Here is a 22,652-nt window from a genome sequence, read left to right as displayed (position 1 = left end):
AGTGACCAACTCTCCATCTCGGCTCAGGTCATGATCTCAAGGTCATGAGATCAAGCCTGCATGTATGCCCTGCTCAGCAGGGAGTCTGCCTGAGATTTTCTCTCTCCCTCTGTCCCCATCCCCGCCCTGGCTCATATTCTCTCTCTAAAATAAACAAATTTTTAAAATCTTAAAAAAAAAGTATTTCCCATATAAAAATTAAAAACTTCTTAGGGGCTCCTAGGTGGCTCAGTAGGTTAAGCATCCGGTTCTTAAGTAACCTCAGCACAGGTCGTGATATCAGTCAGCGTCTTGAGTTCAAGCCCCATGTTGGGCCACACCCTGGGTGTGGAGTCTACTCAAAAAACAACAACGAAAAACAAAACCAAAAACACTTCTGTGCATCAGAAGACAGAATCAACAAAGTGAAAAGGCAACCTAAAAAATGTGAGAAAATACTTGCAAATCCTATATCTGTTAAGAAAGTATGAAGAATCCCTAAAACTTAACAGCAAAAATTAATTCCAATTTTAAAAACGGGCAAAGGATGAAGATATGCAAATGAGCTCAAGAAAAGATGCTGAACTCACTAATCATTAGGGAAATGCAAATCAAAACCACAGTGAGATATAATCTCATACCCATTAGGATGGTTATAATAACAACAACCACCCAGAAAACAGCAAGTGTTGGCAAGGGTGTGAAGAATTTGGAATGCTTGTGCATTGCTGGTGTGAAAGTACAATGGGGCAGCCACTATGGAAAACAGTATGGTGATTTCTCAAAATGTTAAAAATAGAAATTACCCCTTATACACAAAGGAACTGAAAGCAAGAATTGAAACAGGTATTTGTATCCATTCCCAGCAGCATTTTTGTAATACCCAAAAGGTGTTCATCAATGGATATGTGGATAAACAAAATATGGTATATACATACAATGGAGTATTATTCAGCCTTAAAAAGAAGGAAATTCTGACACATGCAACAACATGGACGAATTCTGAGGACATAAAGCTAAGTGACATAAGTCACAAAAACACAAATACCGTATGATTCCACTTAGATGACGCACTGAGAGTAGTCAAAGCCATAGAGACAAAAGATAGAACGGTGGCTGCCAGGCACTGAGGGGAGGGGAGAATGGGGATTTAAGTATTTCATGGGTACAGTTTCAGTTTTACAAGATAAATAGAGTTACAGAGATAGAGAGTGGTTATGATTGCAAATGTTCATTGAATGTACATTCATGCCCCTAAAATGTACATTAAAAATGGCTCAGATGGTAAATTTTATGTTATGTTTATTTTACCACAGTTAAAAATAAAATCTCCCCACAAGAGAAAAAGAAAAACTTGACAGGAGAAACCTGGCAGACACCAGCTTAACTAAGTGATCAAACTTAGTATCACCATTAATAGAACAAATACATATTAATGTCTCCTGATAAGATCCACTGATAAGGAAAGAACACTTGTGTAATTATTTCTGCCAAAAATGTTTAATCAGAGTCTAATCAAGAGAAAATCAGACAAACCCATATTGAGGGACATTCTACAAACAACTTGCCTGTAATCTTCTACCATGTTAATGTCATGAAAGGAAAGAAAAAAGCTGGGAAGCTGTTCCAGAATAAAGAAGACTAAAAAGACGTGGTATCTTGGGGCAACTGGGTGGCTCAGCAGATTAAGCATCTGACTGTTGATTTCGGCTCAGGTCATGATCTCAGATTTGTGAACTGAGCGCGTTGGGCTCTGTTCTCAAATGGGGATCTGCTTGAGAATCTCTCCCTCTCCCTCTGCCCCCACCTCCGTTCATGCGCTTGCTTTCTTTCAAATAAATAATCTTTAAAACAAACAAACAAACAAACAAACAAACAAAATGTGGTATCTAAATACAATCATGAACCTGGACTGAATTTTTTATTAGAGGGGAAGAAATGTTAAAAGTCATCAGTGGAACATATGACAAAACTGGAATATGGGTTGTTGATTAGATAAAAGTATACCAATGAAGAATTTAGTGGAATGGATAACCATACTTTGATTTTTATCCTTGTTCTTAAGAAAAACATATTAAAGGGCATGACACATGCAACCTTCTCTTGAATGGTTCAGGAAAAGATAAGCATGGATGTGTATTTCACCCTATATAAATATCTACAAAGATAACAAAAGAAAGAAAGAATGATAAGACAAATGTGGTAAAAGTTAAGGAACACTGGACAATCTGGGTAAAAGGTCTACATGAGTTCTTTAATTCTTACAACTTTTCAGTATGTTTAAAATGATTTCAAGAGGCTTCTGGGTGGCTAAGTCCGTTAAGTGTCTGCCTTCGGCTCAAGTCATGATCCCAGAGTCCTGGGATGGAGCCTTACATAGGGGTCCCTGCTGAGCAGGAAGTCTGCTAATCCCTCTTCCTCTCCCTTTGCCCCACCCTCTGCTCTCTCTCTCTCAAATAAATAAATAAAATCTTAAAAAAAAAAAAAATCTAGAGGGGCGCCTGGGTGGCTCAGTGGGTTAAAGCCTCTGCTTTCGGCTTAGGTCATGATCCCAGGGTCCTGGGATTGAGCCCCACGACGGGCTCTCTGCTCCGTGGAGAGCCTGCTTCCTCCTCTCTCCCCCTGTCTGCCTCTCTTGACTACTTGTGATCTCTGTCTGTCAAATAAATAAATAAAATCTTAAAAAAAAAAGCGTAGTTAAAAAAAAACCTAGAAAAATATAAATAAAATTATTTCAAAATAAAAAGTTAAAAAAGATAAATAATATGCTCATATATATAGACTATAATAAAATGGTAATAAATGCATTTAAAGGGAGATATTGCTAGGTGCTTGGGTGGCTCAGTTGATTGAGGTCCGACTCCTGGTTTAAGCTTGAGTCATGATCTCAGGGTCGTAGGACTGAGCCCATGTCAGGCTCCATGACAGACATGGAGCCTGCTTGAGATTGCCTCCCTGTCCCTATGCCCCCTCCTCCCAACCCAATCTCTCTCTCAAAAAAATAAAATAAATAAAAATAAAAAATAAAAGGAGATACTGCAAAGAATAGCTCTTCAATAAAGGAATACACCTTACCCCAGTAGTTGCCACAGGAAGTGGATTGGCTGTGTAAAGGCTTCTTTTTCCATCATAAACTGGTCTACGGTCCCCAAATATAGTCACTTTAAAATGCTGAACCATTGAGTCAACCACCTCCCTAAAAAGGGGAAAAAATATATTCACATAATCCTCTCCATGATGAAATACAAAATACAAAATAAAGTAATTCTTGTACTATTTAAAGATGTCAAAATTCTAAAAGACAATCATACTGATAAAGATACTGCTTTCACGACCATACCTTAGGATACCAGAAAGACTGATTTCTGGCAAGGGATAAGAATTTCACAAAAGACAGAAAAGAACGAATCCAGTGAATTACTTAATCATTCTAGGCCTCAGTAAACCTGCAAAATATTATTCTCAGAAAATGATCCTCAATTCCTCTTACCATCTCTGAGTACTACCTGACACATGCACTTCTCTATCAAACAGTGTGATGCTCTTCACGCTGGGTCCAAATACCACCTAGTACATGTATCTATTAGAACATTTACTCCACTGTATTATACTTATTGTATACTTCACTTCTACTAGACTGTGAGATTCTTTTTTTTTATTAATTATTTTTATTAACATATAATGTATTATTTGCCCCAGGGGTACAAGGTCTGTGAATCATCAGGGTTACACACTTCATAGCACTCACCATAGCACATACCCTCTCTAATGTCCATAACCCAACCACCCTCTCCATACCCCTCCTCCCCCTCAGTTTGTTTTGTGAGATTAAGAGTCTCTTATGATCTGTCCCCCTCCTGATCCCATCTTGTTTCATTTTTTTCCTTCCCTACCCCTCAAGCCCCCCACTCTGCCTCTCAAATTCCTCATATCAGGGAGATCATATAATTGTTTTTCTCTGATTTATTTCATTCAGCATAATACCCTCTAGTTCCATCCATGTCGTTGCAAATGGCAAGATTTCATTTCTTTTGATGGTTGCATAGTATTCCACTGTATATATATATACCACATCTTCTTTATCCATTCATCTGTTGATGTACATCTAGGCTTTTTCCATAGTTGGGCTATTGTGGACATTGCTGCTATAAGCATTTGGGTGCACGTGCCCCTTCAGATCACTACATTTGTACTGTTAGGGTAAATGCCCAGTAGTATGATTGCTGGGTGAAAGGGTGGCTCTATTTTCAACTTTTTGAGGAACCTCCATGCTGTTTTCCAGAGTGGCTGCACCAGGCATTCCCATCAAGAGTGTAGGAGGGCTCCCCTTTCTCTGCATCCTCGCCAGCATCTATCGTTTCCTGACTTGTTAATTTTAGCCATTCTGACTGGTATGAGGTGTTACCTCCTTGTGGTTTTGATTTGTATTTCCCTGATGCTGAGTGATATGGAGCACTTTTTCATGTGTCTGTTGGTCATCTGTATGTCTTCTTTGCATAAATTAGACTGTGAGATTCTTGAGAACAATAAACACCCTGGTACCCCCCTCAATCCTTTTCAACCTCTCTCCCCACCCTCACAATATTATCTAGCAAGTAGAATATTCAGAAACTATTTTCATCCAACAAACATTTTAATTAATTTATTTTTTAAAGATTTTATTTATTTATTTGACAGAGATCACAGGTAGGCAGAGAGGCAGGCAGAGAGAGAGGGGTAAGCAGGCTCCCCGCTGAGCAGAGAGCCTGATGCAGGGCTCGATCCCAGGACCCTGAGATCATGACCTGAGCCAAAGGCAGAGGCTTTAACACACTGAGCCACTCAGGTGCCCCCAACAAACATTTTTATACTATATATACTTACGTGGAAAGATACTCAAGACTTTTACATTAAAAAATTAGACTATAGGGCGCCTAGGTGGCTCAGTGGGTTAAAGCCTCTGCCTTCAGCTCAGGTCGTGATCCCAGGGTCCTCGGATCGAGTCCCACATCGGGCTCTCTGCTCATCAGGGAGCCTGCTTCCTCCTCTCTCTCTCTGCCTGCCTGTCTGCCTACTTGTGATCTCTGTCTGAAAATAAATAAAATCTTAAAAAAAAATTGGACTATAATGAGAATGATATAAAATATCCACAAATCAACATTTGTTTTTGTACATATATTACTTGTAAAAGCAGTGGAAAGTTACCTAGAAGGATATGTACCAAACAGATACAATGGTTATCTCTGGTAAGGGAAGTGAAAAACGATTTTTTATTTTGTCTGAATAATCTAAATATGTTATGATGAGAGTATACTTATATATTACTGATATAATTTGCAATACATTTAAAAGAATGGGGAAAAAAGATTTAATTCTAGCCTATGGGTAGGTAGGAGAGAAAAAGGCATTCTCTGATACAAAATAATTGAGCTGACTTAATACCTAGAGCAATTTCCTACATGCTCAAAATTTCTATTTTCCTCTTTTCAATTTCACTTTGCTGAAACTATTTAAATCAAGATCAAACCTCTTCTAGAGTAAATTTTACAAAAAAGATTCAACTCACTGATCCATTTTTTTTTTTAAAGATTTTATTTATTTATTTGACAGATGGAGATCACAAGCAGGCAGAGAAGCAGGCAGAGAGAGAGGAGGAAGCAGGCTCCCTGTCGGGCAGAGAGCCCGATGTGGGGCTGGATCCCAGGACCCTGGGAGCATGACCTGAGTCGAAGGCAGAGGCTTTAACCCACTGAGCCACAGGCGCCCCTCACTGATCCATTTTTACGTCCAAAAAAATTTCAGAATTTTCTGCCATTTACCATTTTCTTCTGCAGGCATTATCATCAAGTCCAGTTTCTTAGGTGAAACTTTACAGATCTAATTTGTCAATATGTTTTGGCTATTTTGTCATTTTTCCTCAACAATAAATTAGTATAACTTTAAGCTTACTAAATCCTGGCAGCCCAGTCAAACCACTCTAAGAATCAAGATGGTTGGAGGAGTTAAAATAGCTGTGCTAAAACAACTTAGGGAAAAAAAAATGTTCTGTTTCAATATCTAGTACAGCATATTCTTTTTTCTTAAAGATTTTATTTATTTATTTGACAGAGAGAGAGATCACAAGTAGGCAGAAAGGCAGGCGGAGAGATAGGGGGAAGCAGGCTCCCCACGGAGAAGAGAGCTGGACGCAGGGGTTGATCCCAGAACCCCGAGATCAAGACCTGAGCTGAAGGCAGAGGCTTAACCCACTGAGCTAACCAGGTGCCCCTACAGTATATTCTTCATGAATGTTCTAACAGTGGACAATTTACCTCAACCGCTAGAACCTCCAATGGAATCTAAAAGCGGAATTCAACATATCTCCCCCATGTTATCTAGTTATCCTATTCACTGCTCCTCTTTATTGGGACCTCCCTCTCCCCATTTACCCAGATTCAAAACCTGGCTCATCTCTTCATCCAATTAGTTGCTGACCTCACCTCTCTGCAGTATTTCTCACATCAGTCCTTTACTTTTCATTCCCAATTACCACGATCCTAAATTATAACGTCATGTTCCAGTACCTAGATTAAATTTTAAGTCTCTTGTTTTTTATGCCTTTAATTTTTTCTTCTCCAACCCAACTTATATATCACTGCCAAATGAATGCCCGAACCCCACTTTTATGTCCCAGATAAAAAAGGTTAAGTTAACCATACTCCTGGATTCATGGCTTATTTTCATCATTCATCTGTAGGAGACCTCTCTTTCTTTCCTTCTACCTCCATTTCCTAAATTCCTTTCTTCTTTCCAGTAAGTTATCTCTTCTAAGTGTTTGATGAACATCCTTCTGTTTGCTTATATTCCCACCTTTATCCTCTGGCACTAGGTTTTTAAAATGTATTCATATTGCTGTGGGACACTTAGTTCACTGTTTCTCACTAATGCAAAGTAGTCCATATGCTGTCTATCCATTCACCCAACAATCCAGACTTCAACTGCCAGCCACCAAAAACAATGGTGCATTGCAGTATCTCTTACTATATCCCTTTATGGACTTGTGTGAAAATTAATCTCTGGTTATATACCCAGGAACAAAACCGTTAGGCCCAAATGAATTTTATCAACTAAATTATGAAGAACTGCCAAACTGTTCTCCAGAGTGGATATATGATCTACATTCCTGGAGATCCTATTTCCCCATATCCCAGACAAGATTTGTTATTATGTAGCTCTGCTTTCTATTTTTTGCTAGCCTAGCATGTAAAACTAAAATGTTATTTTAATTGGGATGTCTCCTATTACTAATGAATTCGAGCATTCCTTCATGTACTGTTCTTTTGTTAATTCCTGTTTTGCTCATTTTTCTATTGGGACCCCAGTCTTCTTTGTTGAATTGAAGGAGTTTCTTTGATAGCCTGATAGTCCAATATTAATTCATTAATAGGTTTAGTTATTGCAAATATCTTCCAAATGTTTTCTGCCTGTTAACAATATCTATGTATTTATTGAGATGAAATCCTTAATAGAGAATCATCAAGTGAATCATTTTTCACCTTATGGTTTCATGTTTTTGAGCCTTATGTCAGGCTCCCTGCTCAGTGGGGAGTCTGCTTGTCCCTCTACCTCCACCCCTCCCTCTCTGCTCATTCCGCCTCTCACTTTCTCTCAAATAAATAAATAAAATCTTAAAAAAGAGAATTACTTTCTTAATACTAAATTACAAATTGTTTTATTAACTATAGTTTTGTCTATATATAGTTATCTATATATAGTTTTATATCTATCTATAGTTATCTATATATATAGGTTACCTATATACGTAGCTTACACACACACATGTATAGTTTGATCTATATTATTTTGGCCATTAATCCATCTGATGTATGTATGTATTTATCTATCTATTTATTTATTTGACAGAGAGAGAGAGAGAGAGCACAAGCAGGGGGAGCAACAGAGGGAGAGGGAGAAGCAGGCCCCCTGCCGAGCCAGGAACGCGACTCAGGACTCGATCCCAGGACCGCAGGACCATGACCTGAACTGAAGGCAGAGACTTAACAGTCCGAGCCACCCAGGCACCCCATCTGAGGTCTTTCTTTCTAAACAGTGTTATATAAGGGACTCTATTTTATTTTTCTCTATACAGTAAGCCAGTGGTCCCACACCATCTACTAAATAGTCTATACATAACCAATCAATTTAAAATGCCATTTTTTGGGGTGCCTGGTGGCTCTGTTGGTTAAGTGTCCAACTTATGATCTCAGCTCAGGTCTTGATCTCACAGTCATGAGTTTGAGCCCATGTTAAAATAAATAAATAGCTATTTTTATCTTACAAGTTCTCAACATATGAATGAATCTGGGTCTTGAGTTCTCTGTATTGTCCCAGTAGTCTATTTGTTCTTAAATAAGTATCACATGTTTTCACAATTACTGAAGTGTTTTATTATACTATAACATGGGGCAGGGCAAGTTCCTTTTCTTTTTCTAAGTTAACTAGGGCATTCATGGAAACTTTTAATCAGAATAACCTTCTAAAGTGGTCCTCCCAAACTATCAATACCATAAACAAAAGAAATACATCTAGTGCCCTACATATAGTAAATAAGAAAAAAATACCTGTTAGTTAAGAAACCCTCAAATTATATATATACTTAGGAGACACTGGTAGAATGCTAAAAACAAATGAGAGTGTTAAAAGTTATTAAAACACTACAAAAATGAACTCAATGAAGATGAAATATAATAAGGGCAATTGTAAAATCTAAACACTTGTTTAGAAAACTTAACTGCAAAAAGAACAGATTAGAGGATGTGAACTTACTCACTGCTTTTGTGGAAAGGGGCTTTAGATGACTCTTAAATCCAGAATGAGCTAATAGTGGGATGTAGCTTCCTCAATATTAAAAAAATTAGGTGCATATATTTAAGTGCCCAGTACAAAGCATGTAACCATCCCATCACATATTATATAGTCATTTCACATTCTGAAGTACTCTGTTCGATTTGGAAAAATTTAAGACCCTAAAAAAACGAAACATAACCAAAAGGTAATCCTGACAGAAACTCATGTAACATGAGTAAAAATAAATCAAACTAAGGACTTCAGGACTGGAACAGGAAAGACTCAAAGGAAATTATAGAAGGCTCTGGCTATTCTGATGGACTGTCATGTGATATATTAAGTGGAAAATCTACCTTGTATGAAAGGATAGAATTAGGATAAAACTCACAAATAATTGGAAAGATTTAAGGAGCTAGACTTTGGAACAAAAATTTCCCACATTTCCTACACACCAGAATTATTCACAAGTGGATTATACTCTTAAAAAGTATCTAAGTTCATCCTTGCTAGAGCAGCTCAAGGAGCATTTATGTCCTAGAAAATGCCAACCAGAAGACTGAAATGAATCATGTCTGCAATCCCCTCTAACAGTAAAATTTAATTAGGAGAGTACCAAATAATGAAACAGTGCAGATTTTACCATGCCATCAGATATAAAAACTTCTTTACGAATAATTACACTAAACACTGAACTCAAGCTCTCAGAGCCTTAACAGAATGGTGTTAGAATTCTATATACACTGGGCAGTTCTAACATTAAACTACTTTTAAATTCATAACTGCTAAAATCTATGTTTCAAAGGGAATAAGCTTTTCTAAGGACCATCATTTATTATATCTCCTTAATTTCTCACTAATATTTTGTAACTGATACATTTAGAAGTTTTTTTTTTGTTCTTTGGTTTTTTTATTTGACAGAGAGAGAGACAGGGACAGCAATACAAGCAGGGGGAGTCGGGGAGGGAGCAGCAGGCTTCCTACTGAGCAGGGAGCCCAATGCAGGGCTTGATCCCAGGACTCCGGGGATCATGACCTGAGCTGAAAGCAGGTGTTTTAACAACTGAGCCACCCATGCGTTCCTATATTTAGAGTTTTAATGAAACTTTAGTATGCAAGTTAACAAAAGGACAAATCAAGGAACTGCAAATTTTTACTTGTCATCTCAAAAGATACTGTGACAAAGAGTAATGCATTAGGATGTTCATCAGGCAGGGATGTGGAACTAAAGAAAAACTCTTAAAATAGTAATTTATCTAATCATCTATTGAGGGATAGCAGAAAAGGTGCTTACTGTATTATAAAGAAAGTCTGAATTGGGAAATTGTCAATTTGAGAAACCTTTACATGTGCTAATATAAGCACCGGAAGATAAATAAGGAGACATGACTCTTTAGTCCCACTCTGCCACTATGTTGTTATGAAAGTTACCTTGCCTCTCTGACTTTAGTTCCTTCATCAATAAAAATGGGATAATAGGGGCACCTGGGTGGCCCAGTGGGTTAAGCCTCTGCTTTCGGCTCAGGTCATGATCTCAGGGCCCTGGGATCAAGTTCCGCATTGGGCTCTCTGCTCAGCCAGGAGCCTGCTTTCCCCACCCTCCCACTCTGCCTGCCTCTCTGCCTACTTGTGATCTCTCTGTGTCAAATAAATAAATAAATAAAATCTTAGAAAAAAAATGGGATAATAGTCTGTTAAAGAGATCATATGGAATATTAATGAAAGTATTTTTGGGTGAAAAAGCAATGATACTATTTTTATGTAAAAATTTAAGCATAATTATCTCACAAATATACTTCAAGATGATATTGAAATACTGAAGTCTTCCAAACAAACAGATACATCACAACATATTAATATCAAAGTAAATTAATACAGAGAATAAAGTCTGGCAATTAACATAAACTGTGAACTGAGTTTTCTTATGTCACAGTTGTGGAACTTTGTCATAGGTGCAGTTGTTTATTATTGTAACAGTGGGGAAAATCCTTTGATCTTCTGTTCAAATGTAGAAATTTTAGTACTTTTAAGTGTATATTGTAGTAAAATTACAATTACCAAAATATGCAAAATATTTTAACTTCTAAAGCAGTATTTAGGAAAGCAATTTGGAAAAGAAAATCTGAGTAAACGGGGATAAGAACTTCTAACCAATCTTTAGTGGTTTCCTTTAACTAATGACCTTAGTCTGAAAAGGAAAGAATTCTTGCAAAGTACGATATGATGCATTTTTGTAGAGCCTTGGGATAGAATTTAAAAAGCCTTAAGAATATCTGGGGATTACTACAAAAATGGAACCTACCTGAGTACATTAGGTTTTACAAAGGGCTACAGCCTACCTTTCCCACTCTTACCTCAACCACCACTTCCTACATTCTGGTACCAAGTCTTTTGACTCCATCATGCTCTGGTGCACAGACTGTAAAGTAAAATTTAATATTGGTTTCAGTAAGTTCCACTTTACCACCTGACTCATACAGCAGAAAAATGGTAGGAGAGGGAAATTTTATTGTAAAAAGGAGAAGAAATTATTAATCGTTCTATATGCTCATAGAGACCCACCTTCATCTCATTTCTAGTTATCTCTTATTCTCTGCTCCCAAAAGGCAGAACAGGAAATAATATTTTAGTCAATACAAGAAGATATGAAATAGTATTTTCTCCTGAAAGTGACTATTCACATCAGTTTAGTATTCACAGCTCCAATAAATTAATCTGTCACTATAGTATAGATAGAAAGGAAGATTGCTAAGGTACAACAAGATGGTAAAATCACCCAGAGGCTTGCTTATAAAACACAACTAAAACAGCTGGTGGTCTCTCCTTACATCCTTCCAACTCTGAATTTATCTTCATAACTCTCCAATAAATAACAGAGAAGGTAGCCAATGAATACTTTTGCATCAACATAAAGCTTAAAAGATACAGAGTAGGGAAGAAAGGAGTAATACTTTAGATCAAATTTTTAGTATTTTATAATATAAAAGCTGTAGTACACCAGAGCATTTTACTAAAACCGATCTTCAAAATCATTTCACATGGGTATGAATTCTTTCATAATTTTATATAACTACATTTGCTAATCCAGTGTAGTGAACATTACTAGTATTCCCAGATAACTGACAGATTACTTCAGATTGAGAAATCACTTTTTATCTCAATCTGGCTTACAGTAACAACTCTATTCTAGAACACTTCTTTAGCCACCACTGACTTCTTAAAAGACATGGTCTCTTTTCAGCTTTTACACCTTGGCTTCTTTGAGCATTTGTCATTGTGATCAATCCTTGAAATTTACAATCCTTTCTTTACCTTCTCTGAAACAGCTTATACTTTGTCCTGGTTCTTCTACTTTTCCCGATCTAAGTGTCTTCACTGGGAAACCTGAAATAATAGTATCCCCAGAGATCAATTCTTAATCCTCTTATCTTGACTCTATTCACTTTCCCTAACTTTAACTATCACCTATATGTTGACACATCTCAAATCTTAATCTCTATCTTATTTCCTGAGCTCTAGGCACTTATTTCCAATAATCTACTGAACCTCTCTGTTTTGATGTTTCTTATACAATTCAACCTCCAAATATCCAAAACAGAAAATAAAAAACCTGGTCCATTCACCATCTGTATTTCTGTTAAAGCTACCACTATTGCACAAACTAGGAATGATGAAGTCATTCTTCTCTCTTCTCTTTCCCTCCACACCTAAATTATTCATTCTTCTTCTAAATGTTAACATCTAAGCTCTTCCTTCATCCCCACTGCCACTGCTGGTAGTTAAGTCTTAGAAAACACTACCTCTAAAAAAAAAAAAAAAAAGAAAACACTACCTCTAATCTAGAAAAGTATGTATCAGAGATGCACGGGGTATGCTAGAGTATGAGGGGAAAGAAGTTAGAAGTATTTATATTTAATTTTCATCTAACAATTAGAAATTAAGATTTACTAACATTCATGAATATGGATGGACACTGAGGTCTTCACTTAGCCCACATTAGATGATCAGATGTAACAGATGATATACAGGAACCCTAAGAGACTAACAGGACTTCTGCAACATATAAGAGTTAACAGTGTACTGTAGCAACATTGTATGGTGGCAGATGTTAAGTGCACTTATCTTGATAAGCACAGGATAACTTACAGAGTTGCCAAATAGCTATGTTGTATACTTAAAACTAATATAACATTGTACGTCAATTATATTTCAATTAGAAAAAAAGAAGCAACAATGGAACTCTCACTCATTCATTTTCAGTATGTTGTAACTTATTTCAGTTCAAGTGTGTGGCATATATTCAATCTGATTTTTGGTACATGAATCTGAAAATTTCAAATTATAAAATATATTTTTATATAGTTTATTTCAAAATATTGTTTTCTGCCTTTAATTTTTCTATAGTTATGTTAGAATAGTGGTGCATTTCTATAAATTTAAAAACTTTAAATGTGTACATATGCATTTATTTATCTATTTATTGTTCAGTCCATGGTCAAACACATTTTAACTGATGGGGATGAGTAATCAAAGATTTGAAGACCACTGATCTAGACTACTGCAAACAGCCTTCCCAATGTTCTCCAGAACTCTGGTCTTTCTCTTTCCTTTCTCCCCCTACCCTTTTATTTTTAAGATTTTATTTATTTATTTATTTGACAGAGAGAGAGAGAGAGAGAGAGCGCGCGCGTGCGCGCGCACAAGTGGGCAGAGCTTCCTCCTCTAAGCAGGGAACCCGATGTGGGGCTCGATCCCAGGACCCTGGGATCATGACCTGAGCTGAAGACAGATGCTTAACTGACTGGGCCACCCAGGCACCCCCTCTTTCCTTTTTTTTTATTTAAAAGATTTTACTTAATAATTTGAGAGAGAGAGAGAGAGAGAAAGAGAGTGAGTGAGCACGAGCAGAGAGAGGGGCAAAGGGAGAGGGAGAGGGAGAAGCTCCCTCTAAGCAGGGGGCCAGATGCGGGGTTGGATCCCAGGAACCTGAAATCATGACCTGAGCCCCCAAGGCAGAGGCTTAACCAACTTAGCCACCCGGTGCCCCTGGTCTTTCTGTTTTCTAATTAATTTGCCACCCTGCCATTAGTTATGCTTTAAAATATAGATGCTGGGGTGCCTGGGTGGCTGAGTGGGTCGGGCTCTCTGCTCAGTGGGAGCCTGCTTCCCTTCCTCTCTCTCTCTGCCTGCCTCTCTGGCTAGTTGTGATCTCTCTCTGTCAAATAAATAAATAAAATCTTAAAAAAAAATAAAATATAGATGCTCCTCATGTGTTCAAAGCCTCCAATGGCTCTCCACTGTTTCTGAATTCACAAGCCTTAATATGGATTTGAGACCCTTCACTGGGGTGCCTGGGTGGCTAAGGTGGTTGAGTGTCCAACTCTTGATTTGGGCTCAGGTCATGCTCTCAAGGTTGAGATCCAGCCCCGTGTCCAGCTCGATGCTCAGCAGAGAATCTGCTTGAGATTCTCTCTCTCCCTTTCTCTCCTCCCCACCCCTACTGTCTCTTGCTCTCAAATAAATAAACAGATCTAAAACAAAACAAAACAAAACAAAACAAAAAAACCCTTCATAACTTACCCTTGGTTAAATTTTCAGACTCAAGGTACTCTATTCATACTGGCCTATTTCTTTTACATAAACATGTCATGGTTTTGTTATGTCCACTCTATATAGATTTTTCTTTCGTTTGTTCTACTATTTAGTTCAGATACCACATCATATACCCCATCTTCCAAACTAAAAGCAGGAATCTCTGCTCTTTCATCACAGCACATAGTGCGTATCTCACAGAACTTGTCACTACATACAGATTATGAAATCTCTAACAGGGATCACATCTTATTTACCTTGTTATCTCCAGAACCTAGCACTATACCTGATACAAAAAAGGGGCACAAAAAGTTAAACATGAATGAAAACATAGGGAGGATCCTAAAACGATTTTTAAGTTTCAAAAGTTACTACAGAATTTAAACTTTAATTCCAGTCAGGATCCATATACTCTTTAAATCCAGTACCAAAGAGTACTCTACCTTGGTACACTCATGTGGTAAATCCAGACAGCTAGTTTAAATTGATTTAACTCAATTTAAGAAAAAAGTGGAGCAGACTAAAAATAAACAAATCATGCTACATGCCTAACAATACTACATAGCTGTTACTATAATTTAAATCCACACAAATGGATAGATGTTAGGAATAAACTCTACCTATTAGTCCCTGATGTTTAGGAATATATTTGTTTATAAAAGTATCTTTCAACTTCAAATATATTGTAGAAATATTAGCTAGAAGACTAATTATTACTGAGTAATTTATTTAGATGCTACTTACAAGAATTTTTGAAGTCTGAAATAATCACCATCTCTTAGCTTTCCTACCTTCCAAGTCATTAACTAATAAGGAAAATAAAACTTGCTTGTTAACTGACATATACTGCATGGTACAGTTTCCCTAAGATAGCTAAATACTCAAAACTACACTGTTCAATTTTCACCAGCAGTGTTTTCTGGGTTATGTTCTTTATAGCATTTTAATCAGAATTATGCTCCTCTATAGGTACGATACCAAAAGGACAACTGGCAAAAGAAAAAATTAACTTCTTAATCAAAATAAAAAATGTGTTTTAAAAAACACCATCAAGAAAGTGAAAGGCCAACAGGCAGAAAGGAAGAACATTGCTGCACATCATTACATCTGATAAGGGACTTTTAAATATACCTAATGAAGAATTCCCAAGACTCAATAGCAAAAAGACAAATTATCCAACTTAAAAATGGGCAAAGGACCTGAACAGACATTTCTCCAAATACATACAAATGGCCAATAAGTACATGAAAACATGCCCAACATCAACCATCAGGAAAATACAAATCAAAATAACAATGAGATGCTACCTAAAACTCCAAGGAAGGCTATGATAAAAAAGATAGGCAACAAATGGTAGTAAGGATGTGGAGATGCTTGGATCATCACACACTGTTAGTTGGAATGTAAAATGATGCAGCCAATTGGGAAGAGAGTCAGGCAGTTCCTCAAAAGGTTAAACAGAGTTACCAAATCATTCCAGTCTTAGCAATACACCCAAAAGAAATGAAAACATGTGTCCACACAAGCCCTTATACACAAATGTTCACAGCATTATTCATTACAGCCCCAAATGCAAACGACTCACATGTCCATCAACTGATGAATCAATAAACAAAATACCTATACAACAGAATAATATTCAGTAATAAAAAGGAAGTACTGATACATGCTACAACATGGATGAACCTTAAAAACATGTGAAGTGAGGGACGCCTGGGCGGCTCAGTTGGTTAAGCAGCTGCCTTCGGCTCAGGTCATGATCCCAGCGTCCTGGGATCGAGTCCCACATCGGGCTCCTTGCTCTGCAGGGAGCCTGCTTCTCCCTCTGCCTCTGCCTGCCATTCTGTCTGCCTGTACTCGCTCTCTCTCTCTCCCTCATAAATAAATAAAATCTTAAAAAAAAACAAACAAACATGTGAAGTGAAAGAGGTCATTCACACAAATGGCCACATATTATATGATTCCATTTATATGAAATGCCCAGAAAAGGTAAATCTATAGAGACAGGGGCACCTGGGTGGCTCAGTGGGTTAAAGCCTCTGCCTTCAGCTCAGGTCATGATCTCAGGGTCCTGGGATTGAGCACCGCATAGATCTCTCTGCTCAGCGGGGAGCCTGCTTCCTCCTCTCTCTTTGCCTGCCTCTCTGCCTACTTGTGATCTGTCTGACAAATAAATAAAATAAAATCTTTTTAAAAAAGAAAAAAATACATTAAAAAAAATCTATAGAGACAAAGTATATTAGTGGTTGCCAGGGGTTATTGGGGAAGACAATGGTGAGTGACTACTAAGGAGTAATGGGGTTTCTTTATTCTTTCTTTTTAAAGATTTTATTTATTCATTTGAAAGACAGAGAGAGAGAGCAAACATATGAGGAGGGGAGGGGCAGAGGGAGATGGAGAAGGAGGCTCCCCGCTGAGCAGAGAGCCCACCATGAGGCTTGATCCCAGAACCCTGAGATCATTACCTGAGCCAAAGGCAGCTGCTTAACAGTCTGACCCACCTAGAAGCCCATAATGAGGTTTCTTTTTCAGAGGGTGAAATGTTCTAAACTTTTATTGTGGTGATGGTTGTATGCTATCTCTTTGAACACACTAAAAACCACTGAATTGTACACGTTACACAAGTGAATAATATAGTATGTGAATTCTGTATAAATGAAGTTGTTTTAAAAAAGTATGTCCCTCTCTTGGCAAATTACCTATTTACAACACTGTGCCAATGACATTCGTAATAACAGCAGAAAGGGAGTTGTTTCCAACACTCCGATCTGAGATTTCCATTTAAAAGCCAAAATGGATTCAATATAGATTTTTTCATTCAAAAATTCAATTGTCAGTATTGCATGACAACTGTATGCAATATGTACAAATATTTGGCACTCTATCACAAATCACAATACAACACTAATAGTAATAATAACAGTACAATTAATGTTTCATTTATAAAAGAAAACTGAACCAAAAAAATTCAAACAGAATCTAATACTATTTCAAGATTCCTTCAAATCTATTCATGTTTAAAATAGATCTTGCAGTCATAAAATAATGCTTTTATATAATTTTCCCTATGTATCTATGTTACTACCTAATGATTCTGAATAAGTATCTAACAACCTATTTGAGGCTTACCCGCATACATATTTAGCAGTTGGACAAACCAGCATAGAAACTCAAGTTATAGAATTTATACTCTAGGTCATAATAGTTCTAAAAATATTTGGTTTTTAGTTATAAAGATCATCCACTTGGTTTTTGTTTTTTTAAGATTTTATTTATTTATTTGACAGAGAGGGAGACACCAAGAATAGGAACACAAGCAGGAGGAGTGGGAGAGGAAAGAGGAGTGGGAGAGCTCCCTGCTCACCTAGCAGGGAGCCTGATATGGGGCTTGATTCCAGGACCCTGGGATCATGACCTGAACTGAAGGCAGACGCTTAATAACTGAGCCATCCAGGTGCCCCAAGATCATTTACTTGTTAAAAAAAACTAGAAATACTTAAAATCTGCTTAACAAACATGCTCTCTTACCAAATGATCATTTTCAATCAAAATCGTATTGGCCAAAAAGCATTACATACACATACCCTAAAGGGGTGAGGAAAGGACAACAAGCAAGACAGAAAATCGGAAGTAGAGAAGCTGACTCAAAAAATGACTCACAAGCATTTCCTGGGTATTTTGTCCAAGAAAACGCCTCTGATTAAAGTGGAAACTTGTTTGGCTACAACCCATCAGTCTACTATAATGATTAATGCCGTGGTGCCAAATATTTGAACATGTGGCATATGGACAAGAAAAACCTCCTACGTGTTGATTTCAATACTGGGGCATTTTAACCTATAATTGTTTAACTAATACAGAATAGGAATTGTCAAGTTCTATCTAATTCCTTCTAACTTTTTTTTTTTTTTTTAAAGATTTTATTTATTTATTTGACAGACAGAGATCACAAGTAGGCAAGAGAGGCAGGCAGGGAGAGAGAGGAGGAAGCAGGCTCTCCGCGGAGCCGAGAGCCCGATATGGGGCTCGATCCCAGGACTCTGGGATCATGACCTGAGCCGAAGGCAGAGGCTTTAACCCACTGAGCCACCCCGGTGCCCCTCCTTCTAACTTTTCAAACTCCAGCCATTGAAGTATAGCAACTGAACCAATTTCAAAAGCCCAGCAACAATTTTAACTGGCAAGTTACATACCGCAACAGGTGAAGATAAAAGCTAGTCTTTTGAAGGAATAAAGGGAATAAGTTTTGCAGATGTTGACATAAAATCAAGTCAATATTATTAACAAAGTAGAAAGTTGATTTATGACACTTTAGGAGTCTCAAAGAAATCCTCTAGGTCCTATGAAAACTCAGATCAAAGATACGAGATAAAAAATTTCCATGTGGAAACATCTAAATTACAGATCCTTTACTCCTACTGGCAAACAATGTAACACAACAAAGCAACCTGAAGACAAAATATAATTAGGGAAGTCAACAGGATGATAAATTAAAAACCAGAATGTACACACCAATTCATTACATGTATTTTTCTCTCAAATTTAACCAATATGTTGAACATCTACATGTGAAACTTAATATTATTTAATTTTTTTTAAAGTAGGCTCCATACCTAACATGGGACTCGAACTCACAACCCTAAGATCAAGAGTTAGATGCTTTACCAACTAAGCCACCCAGATGCACCAATTTCATATATACTTACATAATACACAAATAACTCCCTTACCCCCACCAAAAACAAAAAGTTAGATAGGAGAAGGAACAAATCTAATAATTTTTTTTCTTTTTTACTTAATATTACTGCCACTGCATTAGTCCCTCAGAACTTCTCTGAAAAACTAAGACCCTCCACCCTCCACTGACATCCGTAAGCCCTAAGCCTGCATCTCTTGTTATTCTCTCAATTCCAACCCATTTTGTCTTTTTTTTTTAAGATTTTATTTATTTATTTGACAGAGAGATATCACAAGTAGACAGAGAGGCCGGCAGAGAGAGAGAGGGAAGCAGGCTCCCTGCTGAGCAGGGAGCCCGATGCAGGACTCGATCCCAGGACCCTGGGATCATGACCTGAGCCGAAGGCAGAGGCTTAACCCACTGAGCCACCCAGGCGCTCCCCCCACCTTTTTTTTTTTTTTTAAGATTTTATTTATTTATTTGACAGAAAGAGATCACAAGTAGACAGAGAAGCAGGAAGAGAGAGAGAGGGCCATTTTGTCTTTTAAAGCAGTTTTGTTTTCCTAACATTTTCAACATATAATTCTCCTACTTAATAAATAACCTGCAACAGGGGCGCCTGGGTGGCTCAGTGGGTTAAAGCCTCTGCCTTCAGCTCAGGTCATGATCCCAGAGTCCTGGGATCGAGCCCCGCATCTGGCTCTCTGCTCAGCAGGGAGCCTGCTTCCTCCTCTCTCTCTGCCTGCTTCTCTGCCTACCTGTGATCTCCATCTGTCAAATAAATAAATAAAAATCTTTAAAAATAAATAAATAAATAAATAAATAAATAAATAAATAAATAACCTTCAACAATTCTTTACTATATACTGCTAAAATTAGGGGTGATTCTTTTGGGCAGGGCAAGGAGGAAAGGCAGTAGTAAGGAATTCAGTTCAGAAATATCTGCCTTAGGGTTGCCTGGGTGGCTCAGTCAGTTAAGCATCTGATTCTTGGTGCCAGCTCAGGTCATGAGATCAAGCCCCACATCATGTTCCATGCTTAGCACAGAGTCTGCTTGAGATTATTTTTCTCTTCCTCTCCCTACCGCTCTGTTCCTCCTTTCACTTGTGCTCTTTAGTAAATAAAATCTTAAAAAAAAAAAAAAGAAGTATCAAAAAAAGAGAAATATCTGCCTTAGACATTCTATCAATTAAGAGATTTACTTAGATTAATAAATACCTTTTTTTTTTTTTTAAAGTAGGTTCCACATGGAGCCCAACGTGGGGCTGGAATTCATGACTCTGAGATTGAGACCTGAGCTGATATCAAGAGTCAGATGTTTAAGTGACTGAGCTACCCACGTACCCCAATAAATGCCTTTTTAAAATGTAAACATCAGGGGTGCCTGGGTGGCTCAGTGGGTTAAAGCCTCTGCCTTTGGCTCAGGTCATGATCCCAGGGTCCTGGGATGGAGCCCCCCATCCGGCTCTCTGCTCAGCAGGGAGCCTGCTTTACACCCGCCGCCCCCCCAAGCCTCCCCACTGCCTGCCTCTCTGCCTACTTGTGATCTCTACCTGTCAAATAAATAAAATCTTAAAAAAATAAAATAAATAAGATAAAATAAAATAAAATGTAAACATCAAACAGAAGGGTCAGGGGCACCTGGGTGGCTCAGTCGGTTATGTGTCTGCCTTTGGCGCAGATCATGATCCTGGGGTCCTGGGATGGAGCCCCATGTCAGGCTCCCTGCTCTGCAGGGAGTCCATTTCTCCCTCTCCTTCTGCCCCTCCCCTCCTTGCTTGTGTGCTCCTGCTCTTCCTCTTTCTCTCTCAAATAAATGAATAAAATCTCAAGAAAAAACCCCAAAAGGGTCAGGATTATCCTTCAAATTTACACAGTGAACTCTCCAATTTTGAGAAACAAGAAAAAATGAATTTGAGAGCACAGCATGAAGATAGGTCCCTGTCAGTGGATGATGGCTCGCAGAAAGACAGCTGAGAGAGAAAGGAATCTAAGAAAACGACCAGCCTAGAGACTCGCAGGAAAGAAGGGTAGGGCATTGAAAATCTCTATCTGGCCATACATAGCCCTTTATAATATCCAGTTCTCCTTCCTGTCCCCTACTATCATACTCATTTCATTTTACTTTTATAAACCTTTCGTTCACTCTATTGGGTATTATGTGTCAATCATCAAGCTAATATCAGGGGTACAAAGTATTCCTTTTCATGAAGATGTTATACTGGGAGAAGAGGAAAGCAACAAGTATTCATAAAACACTAAAAATACTATTAAAGGAGTGTACACCAGATACTACAGAGTAACAGAAGAATGAACTACCTCTGACTATAGAGTTAACAAGGTAATGTCTAAGGGGCACCTGGGTGGCTCAGCCAGTTAAGTGTTTGCCTTCGGCACAAGTCATGGTCCCAGGTCCTGAGACTGAGCCCCCCATTGGGCTTCTTGAAGAGTGGGGAGCCTGCTGCTCCCTCTCCCTCTGCCACGCCCCCCCCTGCTTGGGCTCTCTTGCTCACTTGCTCTCTCTCAAATAAATAAAGTCTTTAAAAAAAGAAAAGGTATGTCTTGAAAAATAATGGAAGTCTGCCAGATAGACAAGGGCATAGAAGGTATTCCAGGTAAGAGCTGCAGCATATAGAAAAAGATATAGATCAGAGCCACACTAAGAAGGGAATGCCATACTAAAATCTGGGGTGTCATTTTGTAGTCCAGAGGGAGTGAAATTTTATAGTAGGAGGGTGACCTCAGAAAGAATTCTGCACTCCACATTAATTATAACATTCATATGACGGGTTTTTTTAAACATGTTATCACAAAGTGTCTTAGTGCTCATTCACTGCGTATTTCTTATGGGTCTTAACTAATTTACGAATTTCATTCTTTTTTTTTTTTAAGATTTTATTTATTTGATAGACAGAGATCACAAGTAGGCAGAGCAGCAAGCAGGCAGAGGGAGAGGGGGAAGCAAGCTCCCCACTTAGCAGAGAGCCCAATGCAGATCTTGATCCCAGGACCCTGAGATCTGACCTGAGCTAAAGGCAGAGGTTTAACCCACTGAGCCCCGCAGGTGCCCTTAAATTATGAATTTCTTAAAGGCAAGAACCACCTCTATCTTAAATGAAGACTCTTAACACAAATTCCTTTTATATTCCCTTACTACCCAAACCACAACCATATGTATATATACATACATACATACATACATACATACATACATTATTTGGGGAAGGTGAGAGAAGCAGCTTATTGAAAGCAGACTGATAAATCTTTGTACATCATATATACTTATTCCTATATAAGCATAAGGAAAGTTAGAGGAGTTGAGGATCAGAACAGAAATCATGCAACATGACAATCTCTAGCTCTACCCACTACTGCTACCATCCCATCATCTTACAGGGATAACTAAGCTGGGGGTGGAGACAGGAGGAATAAAGAAAGCACAGATATGTTACCAGAGAGCAATGGAAAAGATGCTTAGTCTGCTTTCAAGAGCATATAGAAAGGACCTGAACCTTCTCTATTATCACAGAGAAAACATGTGAGCTCATGGTATAATAAGAAAATTTCAAGGCTATTTGCAGATTTTTCCCAACATCACACC

The 22,652-nt window shown here is 38.0% G+C and overlaps 1 protein-coding gene across 8 annotated transcripts in view; it reads right to left on the bottom strand.

The window, feature by feature from the left end:
• LOC116879208 (protein argonaute-3) overlaps positions 1–22,652 on the bottom strand; it is a 120,652-nt gene that overhangs the window by 72,454 nt on the left and 25,546 nt on the right. For 5 of the 8 annotated variants that reach the window (XM_032877236.1, XM_032877234.1, XM_032877238.1 and 2 more), the window contains one exon: positions 3,055–3,175. In XM_032877236.1, coding sequence (XP_032733127.1) covers positions 3,055–3,175 — 121 coding nt within the window. Of the gene's footprint in view, positions 1–3,054; positions 3,176–8,763; positions 8,964–11,135; positions 11,201–22,652 lie in introns of those variants that run through there. The other 3 variants (XM_032877239.1, XM_032877240.1, XM_032877246.1) reach the window with 3 other exon arrangements.

Source organism: Lontra canadensis, unplaced genomic scaffold (genome assembly GCF_010015895.1).
Source record: "Lontra canadensis isolate GAN:19392208 unplaced genomic scaffold, GSC_riverotter_1.0 scaffold60, whole genome shotgun sequence".
Classification (NCBI taxonomy): Eukaryota; Metazoa; Chordata; class Mammalia; order Carnivora; family Mustelidae; genus Lontra; species Lontra canadensis.
Note: the sequence above shows the minus strand (reverse complement) of the source record. Positions and strands in the feature narration are given on the sequence as shown.